Source organism: Myzus persicae, unplaced genomic scaffold, assembly GCF_001856785.1.
Source record: "Myzus persicae strain clone G006 unplaced genomic scaffold, MPER_G0061.0, whole genome shotgun sequence".
In the NCBI taxonomy this organism is placed as follows: domain Eukaryota; kingdom Metazoa; phylum Arthropoda; class Insecta; order Hemiptera; family Aphididae; genus Myzus; species Myzus persicae.
The window spans coordinates 7,600-26,584 of record NW_019103839.1 but is presented as its reverse complement, the minus strand read 5'-3'; the positions used below and the strand labels follow the sequence as shown (position 1 = coordinate 26,584).

Genomic DNA, 18,985 nt, shown 5'->3' with positions numbered 1-18,985 from the left:
AAACAAAAATGTTAATTGGAATACAATCCAGAGTCCAGAGAGCTGAACTTAAGCCTAGAAAGTTTATAAAATTGATCCCTTAGGTAATTGTTTGTGTTTCCCATAAGTGGTATACCTACAAAATACAAATAACTTTTATGTTTAATAATTTTTTTTAATAATTCAACACAATACAATATTATGCATGTATGCGGTTACATATAGTGCATAATATAGAAACGCATAGGTTATAATATATACAAATATAAACAATTCATATTGTATTTTAACTGAATGACGCAATTGATTTTAGCATCAGATTATAATTGTACTGTATTGTATATAACGTTGTACACTTGTACGTCTGAACATCGAATTTCCATTGTTGTCTTCTGTTTCTTTGCAACTTAAAGTGAATAGCTAAGATTTCGCAATAAAACGCCACTTAAAAATAATAATATAAATGTTATAGATTTTAAAGGCCCTAAAAAATGTTTTCCAAAAAGTTAAATTTAAATATTCTGATTTTTACGAACGATAAAAATATGCACGAAACAAGTGCTCCGGACTTGTCAATCCATAGTTATATATATTTCATTCCAATGAACGAAATTCCACACATTATTTTAAAATAAAAATGTTTAAATATCTCCACTGCTGTAGATTACAAAATACAAAAAGTATTAATTTATGTTATACTAAGAATTCATTTTGAAAGTGTTAGAATTAACTCAAACAAGATAAAATATAATCGGTACCACGACGGCGCGACAGTATTATGAGAAATGAAAACAGGACTTCAAAATATGTAAATTGTATGTACAAATTAAATACGATAAATATAACAGGTATAATATTATATTGTAATCGAATGAGATTTCAGAGTTGAAAAATATTTGATCCACTACACCTGCATAATATAAGGTATTAATATGCATACGAAACCATATAGTGTATTATCTAAATACTTGACATATAAATTTATAATTTATTACTTAGTATTTACTATCGATACCATATTTAATGGTTATGTGTATATTACTAATACTTTATGAAATAGAACTGAAAATAGTTACGCTGATATTCAGTTGAAGTCTGAAAATGTACCTATCGTTATACACACAGCAGCAAGCTGTTTTCGTTAACAAAATTGAGGAGTTTGAACTAAAGATGATTTTAGAATGTACATAGCCCAGTCTTCGAAATTATTTAGAAAAATAAAAACAATTATTTTGTAACTGGATTAAATATTGCTTTGTAAAGTGATGCAACAATTCAAAAACGTCTATTTAATATTTGTATATTATAGAGATTCACATATAGTTAGTTATTCAACTTGTGACTGGTGTTGTTAAGATGATTTATAAGAATGTTTAAGAGGACATAGTACTTGTGCTAACTACTCCGTTTTATTAAATACGCATAACAGCAAATTATAAATTAAACATAATTCATACTGAGTTCTGTTATTTTTAATATTAAAGTAATTTGACCTACAATGAAATTTAATGGTAAGAATATTATCTTTAAGAACACCTCCCAAGTGTTTTCGTTGATATTTTAATTTTGAAGAAATTTAAAATTTTAAAATGTTTAAAACTTGCGTCAAAATTAGTACTAAAAAAAGCATATTATACACAGGACGTCATGTAATATTCTTACGTTTGCTTTAAATTTGAAAATAGCCAATTCACTTTACTATTAAAAATAACAGAAAAAAAATTGATTTTTCTAAACGTAAAATTTACCATGTTACTCGCTGGTACGATGTCATCTTAAGGCCTAAGGAGTTTAATATAGGCAATATGAAGAAAATATTCGAGCTAGCCGTCTTACTTCCACACGAATATGCACATTTCAATACCGTAGAGTAGGTTTAATGGTGAAAATGTTATTTTTTTTGTTAGTAATTCATAGTCGATCTATTTATCGGATATGACTTCTGAAAGCAGATTTAAATTTGTCAACAACTTACATTACGTGGACTTTTTATTTTTCAAATTGTCACTTTTATATTTTTCCGATAAATATTTATTAAATTAATATTTAGTATTTTGAAGATTTTCGATTCTACATACATTAATATAAAATATAAATTGTGTAATATCTTGTGTTCGTATGATTATTCCTATTTTAAGTTGATTTTCATCCCCCTTCAGGCACATATTTTTTTCCCGATTATTCAAAACTCTACAGCTAGATTTTGCTACATTACAATTAAATCTTGATTATGTTTATGGCTGTAATACAATATACTATACAATATACTAGGTGTTTTCTCCTGTTTTTTGAAATATTAAGGCGAATGCTGTTGAAATCATTCAAAAGTACTTAAATAATAAGAGGCAACCATACTTTTGCATTCGACAAACTAATGTAATGCAATCAACCGAAATTCTATTAACAAATATGTAGTAATATTTTCTAACTTTAATGATAACTTCAATTGTATATGGAAACAGAGCGATTTATACTGACGGGACTGATGAACGCACTAATTTTCCATCAACAATGTGTAATAATATTATGGCTGACACTGTTCTTAAAGGTTCTCGCGTGACTATAATAGCGAAGTATATATATTAAAGAGTAGTAATGTGACATTGAGCAATAAACATAATATGATACATTTATAGTAATTAGTAACTAACTATGTGATCATCAAGATGTCTATCACGATTTAATGCGAACTAAGTCTACAATCGACAATACTCGAATGCACAGCAGCAGTTGAGTATACTAGACTGCACCAGAGAAGACCAATTATAAATAACCAGCATTAAGCCGGTTTTTGTGTCGTATATAGGTACCTAACCGAATGTTGGTAACGCATTACCGTCATGTTTACTATAATAATATATATATTTCTACATGACACAACGTGCGCACGGGGTACCTAATCACTAATCAGAGTACGTTGTTGACTACTCTGCAGCAGTGAACCTTTTTTGTTAAATGTACACAATAGATTGTCAATTCTATAGTTAATATAAATTATTATATTATAGGCGTAAATATGTACATATAATAATAATAAAAGTGGTATATTTAGTAAATAGTATAATATTCTAACAGCAGTTAACATTAGATTTAGAAAAAAATGTACCTGTTATAAATTATAATTTATCTTATATATCATTTATATAGGTGACATTATATTAACGAGTAATGCAACTACTAATTACTGGCAGTGGCGCGGTATATAATTTCACATTTTTTCTATAACTTTTAATAATACCTGAGATTATTTTTTTATGTCATTTATAAATATATTGCAGTAATCGTGTGATTATTATACTCGAGGGTTAATATTATGTTCGTTTAATGATAAGGTTCAATTCAAATATCCACCAGCACAGTGATTAAAAAATGTTAGCTAACCCTTCTATATTAACAGTTGCTTGAACAGAAACGAGAAGAACATAGAACTAGATAAAAAATATTGAATTTAAATCACCACAAATGTAAAACCAACGTCGGTAAAAAACGTTGAAGAAATTCTAATAGATCGACTTTCAGAGTCAATATTTTTATAGTTATACAATATAATATATACAACCTATAAAGTTGCACAATAGCATCTGGTATGGCAATGACTGATGAATCATGATATGACAAATTTATATGACTAGAGTTTGTAAGAGTATTTTTTTATTAAATTAATATTAAATTACCTATATTAAGTTTGACAATATTAGAACAATATCTTGATAACTCGTGAAAAAAAAATAAAAATATTTTCCAAACAAACAACATTGAGATAACAAAAGTGATTCAAAAAAACAATAAATCAGCGGGTAATGTATAATTTCTGATACCAACATATTATACCACTGCGGCACTGCATGATCATGATTGTGATTTTATCCTTAAGATAAATACATTTTAAAATTATAGACTACATCGTTTATTAATACCAAAATATGTTTTACAAGTTGCAACTAAATTTCTGCAAAGGAAAAATGCATATAAACAATGTTTCTAAAATTATATTTTATGATGATATAAAACTACCTACCTATAAACGTTTATGATTCAAACTGCAAGAGCAAAAATTCAATATTAAAAAAAAATAAACTGTAGGCAATTACATTTTTATATCAACGATATTATTTTAGAAGCTAGCTGAGACAGAAATATTGAAACAGAAAAAAGAATGTAGACCATTACATTTGAAGTGTTTGCCAAGGATGGAATTACTGCCACAGTGCCACTTCACTCGTAAAATGAAAAACACAAACATTAAGAAATAACAGTGAACGAAAAAGTACTCGTAGCTCGTAAGTATTAAATATTTACAAGTCAACGTCACATCACTTATGGTACGAAACGACTGGAAAAATTACAAAAAATAAGGAGGAGGAGGAGGAGGAGGAGGAGATGGCGATATAAAATATATATCAATACGGTAAAAATGTATAATATAACACGTGCTAGCGTCGACAGAGACTAAAAATAAGTTCACGTTTGTGCATCGAAAAACAGTCGGACGAAATACAATTATATATTACGTGCTCGTTGTACACTTGTACCTATGTAGCTTTGACACGAAAAATCCGCTAAAAAAAAAAGATCCGTTTCTCCATCTTTACGACGTATTTTCTACGATATTACTGTTAAAGTATAATTTTTTGTCACTCTAACACAGAAAATTTACTATGAATTGAAGTAATATATAGGGGCATATTACAAAAAAAGTACAAAACAGTAACAAACTGAATTTGTAAATTTGGTGACTAACAAGAAACAGCGACAAAACAAAAACTGTTCGTTTACACCAAAAATTGAAAATGGAAACGTTTAAGACGCAAAATAATTATGTTTTGTTTTTTAATTGCTGTTCACATCGCACAGGCAAAGCAGAAACAACAAATCGTGATTTTAATATATTTTATTTGATGATGCGTCAACACCTGTTTACACCAAATAAACAAACGTCCTGTTTTATCCAGAGCAATTTAAAATGCTGCCCCCAAAATCATAAAATAAAATTACATAGTGAAAAACATATTTATTTAATATACAAGAACATTATGCATTTCAAAGTACGATCTATAATATTTTGTCATACTAATATTTAATTTTTTTTTTAAACAATCTGTTTCCCCGCATGGTGGGAGTAGGTACCTACTTGCAGAAGTCAGAAGTTCTTAGATAAAACAAGTATCGATACGTTCATATATATATATTATGAATCGGATTTGGACAGTAACTTTTCCACCTATTCGGATGAAAAAAAGCATATTTTACTGTTCACTATAGATGGAAAAATGTAATTTTGAAAAAAATATGATTGTATCGTTTCTAAGCCGTCCTCGCGGCCGACCACCAGTTATCGACATCGTCTACGACCATTTCCGCGGTTATTACTACACCGTCTTTTCCCCCGACGTTCCATCGTTTCAATATAATATTTCACGGGTTAGGTCCGTCGTCCGGAAGCCCAAAGGCCGTAATAACCGTCGTGGCAACAACGGCAACCTAACCTTAGGTCGGCCGTGTTACGAAACGCAACAATATTTTATAACACCCATTACACCCATTAACAATAACATAACATTTTCTAATGATTTTTTGTGCTACATCTTCGGACGGGTGGGGCGCACGCGCGTATTAATGTCACGACACCGCGGTGTACTCGAGTACGGAGCGCTCGTGCCGTCGTGTCGTCATCGCGCGCGCCGTACCCACCGGAGGAGTCGGGCGCCGAGAGCCGGGCCTACCGCTCGCCGCGAGTTTTCCCGGCTGCACGCGCAAACACGTATGTGTACAACTGCTGCAGGCCCCGTGCGCGTCCCGCGCGCGATACGACGACCTTGAGGTGCGAAATAGGAAGCTCCTGGTAGGTCAGCGGGGCGGAGAGGACGAGGGGCACGGCGACGACGACCTTGAAGGCGGCAACGCGCGCGCCGCCGCTAACGACCGTATCGTTGTCGTCGTCGTCAATCATTTTTCACTCGCACCACTCTTTTCCACCGCACTAAAGACGACCACAACAGGCCCGACCACACGTCGTCGTCGGATATTATTATTATTATTATTATTATTATTATAATCATTATTATTATCGTCACGATACATATTATTATTATTATTATTAAAGGTACGTCATTTACGATATACGTCACATGCACGGGAATTGCAACGATCGTTGTGACAACTGCTGAGGACGACGATATTATATTATATTACTACGACCGTCGTCGTCCGTCGATCATATTATTATTGGTCTCGATGACTATATGAATAATATTCTAAAGAGGTCCGATGTGTGTAGAACACACGCGAGGGAGACTGTTTATTGTTATTTAGTAGACATACAGGTATTATAAATTATAATGCCTATATAAACAAATGAGAACGAACCAAACCGAATAGCAGTGAAATATTATAATCTTGAGTCTTGACAACGGCACGGACGATGATCGATTTTACTATTGATTTTTTTCTGACAACCTCGAGAAATACAAGGTGCCTACGACGATCGGTGGTTATACGTACATCATTTTATACATATTATTATTATTATTATTATTTATTATATTATTACTACGATTTTGAAACGGACGCGTTAAACTCGAATGTGAATAAAAAATAAGTACGTCCAAACCGACAACTGCATTTGACACGCGCGCGTATCGACTCGAGTTTTCCCGTCTCTAAATTAACATAATATTATTTTGTGGTCATAGCTAGAGTCTGAGGGCTACAACAGAAATGGTTAATAACAACTACGATCAAGATAAACGCTTTCAAAAATCTTTTATTATAAAACATTATCCGAGTTTTATTTTTTATGACAATACTTAATTCCAATACTACAGAGTTGAAGCGTATTTATCCCGTATCAAATGAATATCAAATCAAATTCATATTATAAACAATATGGTTTCATCTAAATATATTCAGACAGCAGTGGATGAAACGGTTTCGTAACATTGATTATTCCGTTTCTTTTTATCACGACTGATTTATTCAATGATATGTAGATACAGTTTATGATGAATAAAATATACATTGAATTACATTAACTATAATGCTCGGCAATCTAAATTTCGTACACGAGAGTTTTACAATATAGATGACCCAAGTGAACAAAAATATGTATTGTGTATACATGGTTATGAAAATAACTCTCATAAATACCTTATAAATACATTTTTATTATTGTTGTATTATACAAGGTATTATACTATTGTTGCAAGTATCGATTTACATCATTAAAACTGAGTAAACTTATATTTAGCTACACAATGAGAACTATTAAAGCTCCGATAATACTGAAACTTCATACAGCGTATAGGAATAATTTTTAAGACTTAACATAGACAGTGCAATTATTATGCATACCTACTTATAAGTTATAACTTATAGTTTATAAAATAATATGCTTCAGAAAAAATAGTTATAAGTAGATGACAGTTGTACCTCCATTTCAAATCTAAAACCAAATCTTTAGGTCACTATCTATTTTATTGATAAGCGTATATATTTGGCTTGCCAAAAAGCTATTTTTCACCAAAATAATCATTTATCTTACAATGAGCTGAACGATATATAACCCTCGTCCCTGGACGACCAACGGCGTTACGGCAATAACTCTGGACGGCGAGTACAGTCATTATCATGAGATGCATTTTTAAGACCATTTTGACTATTACGATTAAGAACACTTAACTTTTATAGTTCTGTCGTCAAAATATATAATAAAGTACTTTGAAAATCCATGTATATAGTTATCAAAAATATATTATATATATAGCAGTAATCCGAACTTCGAGAATAATAATTATTGATTACCATTTGAGATAGCATATTACTGAGTTCATCAATAACGATAATCTATATAAATACAACGATAACGGATTGTATGCAAGGATAACAATCAAAATTACTCATTACTCATGACTTGGTTTCATTTACTTGTGCCTCATTTCAAAAACATTACAATCACACAAATTTGTTGGATAACTTTCGTTCTCTCTAGAACATATTACGCTAGAGCGTTAATAATTATATTTAAGACACCATCGCGCAGTTCCCGTTCAACAAATCGCTCTCAGACGAAGAATATTTACAATCTAAGTAGTCCGCAGAAAATTACGATTTAAAGGTGTTCGGGGACTACCCACAGCGGATGACACGCCGGAATAAAACCACCTCAAACAGTTAGGTAGAAAAAAATCTCGTTCCACATTATTATGAAATATTATCGAACGCAAATCGACGAGAGAGATGTCGTGGGGAGGAAACGGAAAAACAAGTCGTCCCGTTCGGACGATTTTTTTTTCTATTGGTGCGAAATTATATCGAACAATTTCAGAATATTATTTTCGTCTTGCTCACACACGCATAGTGATGAATAAATACGTAGACCTTTTTTCCCCACTTTGAACAGACAAGGGGGGCCTCCGTTTGACCGTTATACAGTATACTGTGCGAAACATATTCTATAAATTCGTTCGTTATCCGGAATACATAAACAATAATACCCGCAAAATCTCCTAACGTTTATATTATCGGCATATATACCGGTATAATGTTTATCAAGACATTTTTTTTAACTTGTCGGTACAAAATGTCTATTTTTTTTTTTTTGTATATCACGTAAATGTTACAATGATATTTTAATAAATTAAAATAGGTGATATGAAATAGGTAGAGAACCAAAAAAAAAACGAGGGATTACGCATTTACACCGGTATTACATGCATGTTGAACCAGTATCACAAACAAAAATGTCTTTATTATTTTAAAGCGGCATTCTTTTTAAGGGGAAACCTATACCGGATACACGAACACATTTCTAGATTATTATAATTATAATAATAATAATATAATACACAATCGTATAATGCAGCCGCGTTTTACCTCTGCCCCAGTGGTGTGCAGCCCTGCTCTGTATAATGGCCGACACGGACATCATGGGTTTTTCTTTCTTAAACATGTTCAAGTACTCAATCCGACAGGTGCAGCGTCCCGGTGCCGGTGCTGGCCGGAGCACGGCGAACGACGGAAACTCAAGCGCGACCGGACCGACAACAACGACGCGGCAACAATAATATTTGAATCGACGGAAAATATAATAACGACAACGATACGCGCGCGGACGACAAAATCACCGAACGCTTTATAGGCCGGTGCTGTGCTGCGCCTGTTCCCCGGACCACCGCGGACGACCCACTGATCCCGCGAGCCGGCCGACGCACGCCGATATAGCTATACAATGATGTGCCTCTGCCCACCCAGTGACACAGTTTTGGCGCGAGAGGCACAACGCCGGAGCATCAGCGGCAACAGCAACAGCACGGCCCCGCAACGAATACGTACTATGTAGGTACGCGCCGCAACGGACGGCAACCAAATAAACACGCCGGCACGCCGCTCGGTCGTCGACGAAACCTCGTCGCCGCGCCCCACCATTTGCTCGACCATACCGACGACGAGAAACGTTGTTACTTTATTGCCGTGTACGATGTGTACTTGTTGTACCGTCCACCGGCGCTCTACACAATGTCGCCTAAATAATGTTTCCAACGATTACACCAATAATAATATATCCTACATCGTCACCAGATCCTTCGATCCGTGTGTCATCTTTACCCCCACCGACGATCCCGTAACCCTTTGAAGACGGGTTACCTGTGGCTACAGATTTATTTTAAGAATACATCACGCTCGTCTATTTTGATATTGTATAGTTCTTGTCGGATCGAAAATTGTGGTATTCTTATTATAATATTAACTCGGAATTTATGCAATCTTAAATAAGTATTTAAAATAGAAAATAATATAAATATAGTAGCTATTTGCCCTGCTTCTTATAATTGCCATATACTATTTATTGTCTATCTTATATGCCAACCGTTTGAAATAGGTTATTTAGAACATTATCAACATAAGTCGCAGAAATTTGAATAGTTTTTCAAAATGTAAGACAAATTGACATTAAAAAGGCGCACCTATCAATGTTTACGATTTTCATTTGATTTCTGTTCAGGTGACAATATTATTTTTATTTTTAATGCTAAATAATTCAACAGTCTGATACTGACGTACTATGGCACTATGCTAATGCTACAAATGTTTGATGGTTTTATAGTTTCGATTAATCAGAAAGTAGTTCTTCCAGTATTAGTAATAAATAATAATATTCAATTGAATTTGACAACTAAATAATTTTGAAATACAGCATGTGCCTACAGCATTTTTAGTGTGCGATTAGGTACCATAAAACTGATATTGTGTAATTAAAACATTTTCAAGAAATTAATTATTTGTTGTATTTTGTCATCAGCACCATTAAGGTAACTACACACAGCGGCGGTAGCAGTACAATTAGTCCGAACACAATTTACCCCCCCGCGCCAGTATGTGTGGTTCTTAAGCGATTTAGCGATGAGTTAAAACGTAGTGAAAAATTAGTGATAAGTACTAAAAAAGCTAACTAAAAATAATCGTTTATGGAACTAGCTGGGTATAGCACCAATTTGACTGTAAATGTGACTTATTTTAATTACATTTTATGTCTTAACTACCTACCTACTTTGTATTTATAGTATCTGTGTACCCATGGTATACCTATCTTAGAATATTGAACAATTGAAATGCCATTTAGTACTTACTATTTCAAATAGTTTATCACCTATTTCATATTGTTAATTTTAAATACTTAGTTTACTGTATACACCATTTCTGTTTTCTGTTTTGCTCCTCTCTAATTAAATATTATATGCGAATTGAAAACGTTTTATAGCTCGTAGGTACCTAACATGGCTATTAAAATCACGTATTTAAGTCATTGTTAGTGGGATGTCGGATGTGTATACTGCATTGTATACACATTATAATATAATTTACGTTTAGATGATTAGAATATCCAAAAGCCATTAATAAGACGCGAATTTGTCGTCAAAATAGACATTTTTTTCCTTAGAAATTACACATTATAAAATACAAATATTACCATATATATAAATGTTTGTGTTGTGAATTTTACTTAAACAATTTAAAAATCTTTAAGTTCAAGGACAAAACATATAGTATCACGTTCATCGCCGCACGAATGCTATAATGTATATAAATCATACATAGCAACTGCATAGGTATAATATGCTGACGTTCACACCCTCCATTGACCGGAAGCCAAAGTTAGTTTCGGTATGAGACTGCTCAGGGGACAATGTCGAAATGGACATCGAGAACTTTTAAGAGTTATGACCTTTTTTTATTTCACAATTTCAACAATAATATATTATAATGTATATAATGTTATGTTAATTTATACCACCTAAATTACATTATGATTATTGTATTACATCTGACATTAAGCACTTAAGCTTTTATTTTAGTTTTTATTTTTAATTTGCAAATCTTTGCCACACATACACGTGTTCCAAGCTAACCATTCGCCTCCTACAATAGTTAATGACAATATTTGACGTGCTCAAGATCCATTAAAAAAATTAATATTAGTTTTAAAATATTTAGACTGTTATGTGACTTAAGAACAAGTGTCAATTTTAATAAAACAAAATGACAACTATCTACTGACTACAGAGTTCCTAGCACCTACAAAGTACAAACTATTGGAAGTTGTGGTATAGACAGTAATACAGTAAATTAGTAGCTATAAAACATTTTTCTAAGTAGATAGTGCAGCGGATGGACAAATGCAAAATTGTAGACTAACTGTGAGAGGGTAAGACAAAGTCTGTCCTGTCTACCACCATTAAAACTAAACCAAATGTTAAAAACCTGAAGAAGGCAAATTCCAGTAGATAGATTCTAAAGGTAGCCATTGTATATAATTTTTTAATTATTTGATTACATTTAAATTAAGGGGAAGTTATGCTTACACAGTTCATCTTCGTTCAAAAACAGAAAAAAGATAGTACAACGTTAAAGCAACAAATAGAATACAATTCTCAATATAAGGATAAAATTAAATTGTCTGAACTCTAAATCCAGTATTTATTATAAGTAGGATCTATAAATATGATTACAAAACAATGATAACGTACAATAATATCTATATATTTCACTAAAAATCTATTAGTGATATTTTGACTAATTAATAGTTATTATATAATCTAAGATGACTATTCTTATGTCTTCACACTACTCATTTTAATAGTTAATAAAAATGATAAAAATTGTATTATCAACAGAGACCTGGAAGATTGATGCAGCTGTCAATGAACAACACACATAATTTATTTTGTATTGTTACAATACACACATAACATTATGTAAATTCAATAAATTCTAAATACCGAGTGTACAGAGGATTATTAACTATAAATAACTGTCTATTAATGCAAAAAACCTGTATAAGTAATATAATATAGATGACTGATGTGCATGAATGTTTTACTTTAACAGTCTCAGTGAACTGGTGACTTCTTTTGTCAAACTGGAGGGATATATTGAGACTCGCCAGTATATACATTCAAGAATTAAAGTATTAACTTTATTTGGGTCGAGTTTTCTTATTACATTAATTAATTTTTATGTGATTAATATCATTATTATTATAATTATTATAGTCTTTTTTTTTTAAATATATATTTACAATCTGGATCAAATGTATACAATAAGGAAATGCATAAATACATTACGAATATTAAAATTACATGACATTATTTACGTGAGGAGGGAGACTATCTATTGATAGAACCTTTCAGAGCCTGATTTTAATTAATTAAGGAGGTCTCTACACCATCGTCTTTTGAGGCGTCATGGAGGGAATTATTATAGTTAAAAATATTACTTGTGTAACATGTAAGTACCAACCTACAAATTTTTAACTTTAAATTAAACACGTATTCTATTTAGGTAACATGCAAAAAATACATATTGTGAAAGTATCAATATCAATTATTACTGACTTTAATTTTTTTATATTGGCATCGTTAAGATAAATTGTATGATGAATAGAGCAGTTTGAAGAATGTGTAAGCTGTACTCTAAATGCTAACAATAAATAATAACGATTAATAACACAAACCATATTTAATAAAAATAATGTTACTTACAAATGGATTTTAATTAATATGAAGTATGTTAGGTACCTTGAGTAGTATAAATTTTACACATTTTAGGAGGTTTAAAAAATTCACTAGTTAATATGGTAATACCTATTGTGTACCTATTTATTACTATTGTGTAGAAATAAAAACAAATTCTCTTTGTCTATGTTTGATTATTATATAAATATAATATAAAAAAATAATAATATTAGTGATTACTAAGATATTACATAATTTTAATTTTAAATTCTTAAAGTTAGTATGTTATCCAGTCGGCATTAGGTCAGGTCATGGCCTGATTGACCTGACCCGTAGTTTTGCTTATGCCTGTGTGATTAATATATTTTTAAATATTGTACTATACTAGGTCATATTTAACTACTGTTATTTTATTAAGTTCCTGTAGATATAGGTACATCATATATAATTTATATACCTATCAAATTATCAAGTTAATTATAGTCTTAAATCAAACAATAGTGCATGTAACATCAAATAATTTAAATAATTTTGCTGTAAAAAATGAACCTGTTGATGATTCTCTCAAAGTATTTCAAAAATTGACCGATTAATATTAATGAAGATTACATAACATATTTCATAATGTATTTAGTGTTCTAAAAATTGGAGTAGTATTATTAATTTTCAGTGAATTGCCAAAATGTACCTATTCAAAGCTCTAGTATATAAAAAAATAGGTACCTACATCATGGTTCGGAATCACATCAGAGATCTAATGATAATTTTATATAAATCTCATATAAAAACTGATACAACAAATTTATTGAGCACTTTGCCATGAGATTTTCATTTTTAAAAATAGCTGTTACTCATTAAAATATAAAAATACTTTTAATACTATAATATGTTATTAATTATCAAGTACCTTATCAAGTATCTACACATTATTATAACTCATCAACTTTAATTTAGCACTTGGAAACCTTTACAATTTGAAAAAAATAATCCAAAAACTATATACCTAAGGTATATTGAAAATAATATAGATTTTGGACCACTGTTTATATAAACAGAAGAATATTCTATTTTCTAAAAGTTACAAGATTCGTACTTTTTGCTACATGTAATTATAACACAAAGTTGTTAATTATCTTTATAAATATATAAAGTACCTATACTGATATATTTATTCTTTATTTTATAATTATTATAATTATATACAGGGTGATTCACCAAGCATGCTTAATGCTTACCCCCATTTTTACTTATAATAATGAATTTATTCAAATTCTGATTTTTGGAATTTTTGAATATTCTCAAAGACCATATTTTCAAATTCTTGAATTTCTTTGTACTACTTAAGGAGTTTCCTGTGGTGATATAAACTTCTATTTTTCAAATTAGAAATCCTCCCCCTCCCCCACCTCACACTTTTACTATACACTAATTAGTGATTAATTTTTTTGAAAATTTTTGATGTTACCCATTCAAAACTTCTTAGTTAAAGTTTAAAGTCTAAGTTTCTTAGTTATTAAAATGGTTGTATTAAAGTTAATAGCCCTTAAAAGTTAAAACTGGTTTTACATAAATATAAAATAGACTTACAATAGGATCTAGTATTTATTATACTTTGGCCATTTTTACAAGCTAAAGATAGATTAATATTAATGACTACAATTTTCAAATCACCATAGCCGCTGTGGCTGTATCTTATAAACTCATTACTATGGACCATTTATCCTTAGAACACAATGTTGAATAACTCAAAAACTACTCATACAAATTTTGATTTTGTTACGTCAAAAATTTCAGAAAATTTACCTACTGTATAACTTATAGTTGATTGGGGAGTGTTTTCATCCCTGTTTTCATTTGAAAAACAGAAGTTTGTATCTCCACAGGACACTCCTCAAGATGAACAAAAAATCTCAAGTATTTGAAAATATGGTCACAAAGTACATAAAAAAATGTGAAACATCAAATTTTGAATAGGTAACTGTATTATTAAAGAAAAAAGGAGGTGAGCATGCTTTGTGAATTATCCTGTATATTTATTTTAACCATTTATTTTGTCTAGGTACCTAAGTAACATAATATACAAACTTCAATTACTGGTTTCAATATTATCTGTGTAAAAACCTAAAAAGAGATCCAATTACATGATTAACAGTCTTTAAAAAAATATTAGATGTATTCCAACAACCTATACAATATGCAGTGTTGCGGTGTCGGTCAGGCTCATAGTTGAGCCTTTGGCCCAGTAATTTTAAATGAGTCCTAGTTGAAAATGCCCCATACATTGCAATAAAACTATTTTATTTTAAGTTGAAACATTTTTTATTTTTTTAAATAATTTATTATTATATATGTATAATAAAACATTGAAATTGTAAACATAAAATTTTAAAAAAATGTACCTCAACGTAAAACAAAATTTGATAAATATAAATGACGTAGGGTCAATAACGTTAATTAAATAAATTATAAATTATTACAAAGATAGTAGTTCTTGTAATTTATTTCTAAAAGATCCTAACATATTAATAATTTAATTGTTATTTATAAACTGAGTACTATCTTCTTCTACAGAAAAGTGCAGACAAATTAAAAGATCCAGTTCCGGATCTTGCAGTGTTGGTTTATCAAAAATATAAGTATGTTTTTAAAATTTTAAGTTTTAACAGTACTTGTTCATACTTACTTGAGGATAAGAGTGTATTTGAATGGTATGCACAATGTATTGAATAAATCAAACTTTTTCACGAATTCAAAAAATCAAAAATTATTTTAAATGTCTTAGACACAAATCATAAGAGATTTAAACATATATTTTCCTACTTGGCTATGTGCCTCCACTCCCCAATATTGAAAAATATCCAAGGGCCCCCAATAATCACCGGGTAACCGAGTGTGAAAGACCGACTCTATGCCTATATGTATTAAGGTACCACTATTATAGATTCCCAAATATTTACTATTATCAAACTACTAGAGATAATACTACTATTTGGTTTGGTAATAATAATAATTATTATACTACCTATCAGTTATCAGTTGTTTAGTATTTACTATTTACATAATAATATGTTTGTTTATGTACATTGTACATACATGGGCTATTGACTTGTTGTAGCAATATTAAATTATACTTGTCACATGCATAAATACATTATAATAGTAATGAAATGTTATCATTAAAGTTGTTGTTAGGTGCTATTTTCTTGCACATATCTTATGTAGCTATATTATAAATTATAGTATGTTAAAATGAAAATTTGATAATTGACAAGACATTGTAGATATTTATGTTTGGCAACAAATTAATATTAAAACATAGCCTTTAACATGGGCATTTGTTGTCTGTCTTAAAAAAATACTACATGGCAAAATGTATGTTAGATAGATTGCTGGTATTTGGCTGGTACTTATTATTAGTAGGTACAATTTGAAAATTAAAGAAAACATAATAATACCGAAGTAAATACCTACCTTAAGTAAGTATTTGAACCACAGTTAGAAGTAGGTACCATTTACCAATTATTAATATAATAATTGGAAGCATATTAAACAGGACAAATTTACCATAATAGTTTGAGTTAATGAGTTATGGAATGATATTAAACTGGATGAATTTACAATATTAAAGTAAACAGTAAACATTAGATACCTATGTTGACAATGTCACGTACAAAAGAAAATGGAAAAAAAATACCATATTGAGATTGAGCAAATGAATCTCTTAAATTAAAGTATGGTCATCACAGTAACAGAGAACTCTTATATAAATATATGACAAACTACTCAACTCTTATTGCTTATGAAACACATAACTGAGGATTAAAAATATTGCTGACGTGGTGTACAAATATGCGAACATTAAAAGACTCTCGACACAGATCATCGATATAATGTCATTGCATACACACCTTATGAAGAGTTTGACTTAGCATTCTTACGATAGTATGCACTTTGCGATGAGTACAAAACGTCTTACCTCGTTCGGTGCCGTCCATGGTCGATCAATGGAGATTACGGTAGCCAGGTGACAGGGGTGACAATGACAGGCTGCTGAGTGGTGCTTGGATGATGTCCCCGGAGACAAGGGTATCGCTGTCCCGGAGTTCTTATCGGCCGTGCGCGGATGTAAAACAATATTATTATGAAGTCGAAACAATATTATTATTATTATTATTATTTTTATTATTATTATTATTATTATTACTATTACTATTATTATTACTATTATTATTATTATTATTATTGTTTTGGAATGGACGGGGGGAGAGCGGACGGCCGGACGAGCGCGCGCGCGCTTAGGAAAACACACACAAGAAAACAGATAACGCCGTCGATGTGCCAAGGTTGATGAACTAGGTCATTGAGCGTTTTGGTCTTACGCACCCGAAGCCCCGAACAAGTCTCGCACGTCGAAAACGAATAACGATCGATGGGAAATTATTTTCCCTTCTGTGTTGCGGTAAACCGAAGCAGCGGCGGCGGCGGCGTCTTCGGCGGGCCCGACGACAGACGGTCCGAAAACCTAAGTTGTACGCACTCACTCACGGGGCGGGGGGGGCGGGCGGTGGGTAATCGTGGAGACTAGCGCAAGCACGAGATTGTGGCACAGCGCGGGCGGGGAGGGGGCGGCGGTTATCAATCGGTGTCGCGGCCGGAGAGACCGACCTGTCGGCTGTCGGACGGTCGTGGCCGCCGCCGAGCGGTATCATGGGCAAGCTGCAGCCGAGTGCAGCTGCTGGTATCTGGCCAGCGGTGTCGGGGCGGGGATGATCTGGTAACGCCGCGGTTGCGCAATGCGCACTGTCGATGGGAAGTGTTTTACAGCAGTAGTAGTGGCGGTCGACCCGCGGCCTGACCCCGTTCCCTCCATAGTACCACCAGACATGTTAATAATATTATATACCTACCTACATAGTAAAGCCACCACCGACGGAGTCCTATAAAGAGGATTGCCGTATTCTCGGTGACCAGTCTATCCGTACTCGACGTTTATATTCTGTAATAATGAAACATTATATTATTATTTATTATATTATACATATAATATACTACTTTAGTATGCGCCCACTTTAATATATTATAAACTAGCTGAATTACCCGGCTTCGCCCGTGTGTAGTTTTTGTTTTATCAAAATTAAATTCTTAAATCAACACAAAATGTTGTGTTTGAAAGAATTATAAATACAACAAAAATAATAATAATAATAGTTACAAATGATACTAGGTAATGATTCCAATGATTCTATACACATATTGTTATTAAAAAATGTTTCTATAATTATATATAACTTTTTTTATGAATATTTTCAAATGATACGTAGTTGCTTAATTTTAATATGGCTTAAGTCAAAACCTCTTGGTATACCACATTTAGAGTTTTATTTTGTGGTGCATAAACGTACAAATGGTCAGGTCTTCTAACTCTAGAAAATGCCACATACAATTGTCCGTGTGAGAAACAGTTATTTTCTAAATCTACACCACAATAAGTTAAAGTCTGACCTTGAGCTTTGTTTATTGTCATTGCAAAACAGACTTTTATTGGAAACTGAACTCTTCTAAACTTAACTGGAAAATCAAAAAAGGTCAAAGTCCAGGTAGACGAAAACCTTCGGACCGCCGTGCAAATTATTATTATTATTATTATTATTTATGCCAATTTCAACCCTTTAAAATCAAAATTTTGAAAATCGGACGATATAATAGGTAGATTATAGAATTTTACTTCTCAGAACAATTTTTATTTACATGCCGATCAAACACAAAGTTAGACGAACAAAAAGTTATGGTTGCATGTCGCTATGGAAACCCACAGGTCGCCAAACTGTAAAATATATATATAGATATACAAATTGCACGTAAACAATTTATTTTGACCGAATTCAACCCTTTAAAATCAAAATTTTGAAAATCGGGCGACGTGGTGACACTCACGAAGGTATTTGGAACAACTTTGTGAAAAAAAATTGGAAAAAAGTTAAATAGCGTCGTCACAA

At 31.7% G+C, this 18,985-nt stretch overlaps 1 protein-coding gene across 2 annotated transcripts in view; it reads right to left on the bottom strand.

Moving 5' to 3' along the window:
• The window catches only part of LOC111035414 (retinoic acid receptor RXR-alpha-A-like), a 31,931-nt gene extending 14,397 nt beyond the window's left edge, over positions 1-17,534 (bottom strand). The window contains exon 1 of one of the 2 annotated variants that reach the window (XM_022317021.1): positions 16,966-17,534. In XM_022317021.1, coding sequence (XP_022172713.1) covers positions 16,966-16,984 — 19 coding nt within the window. In that variant the 5' untranslated portion in view covers positions 16,985-17,534. Of the gene's footprint in view, positions 1-8,850; positions 9,306-16,965 lie in introns of those variants that run through there. The other variant, XM_022317020.1, reaches the window with a different exon arrangement.
• Between the last annotated feature and the right edge of the window lie 1,451 nt (positions 17,535-18,985).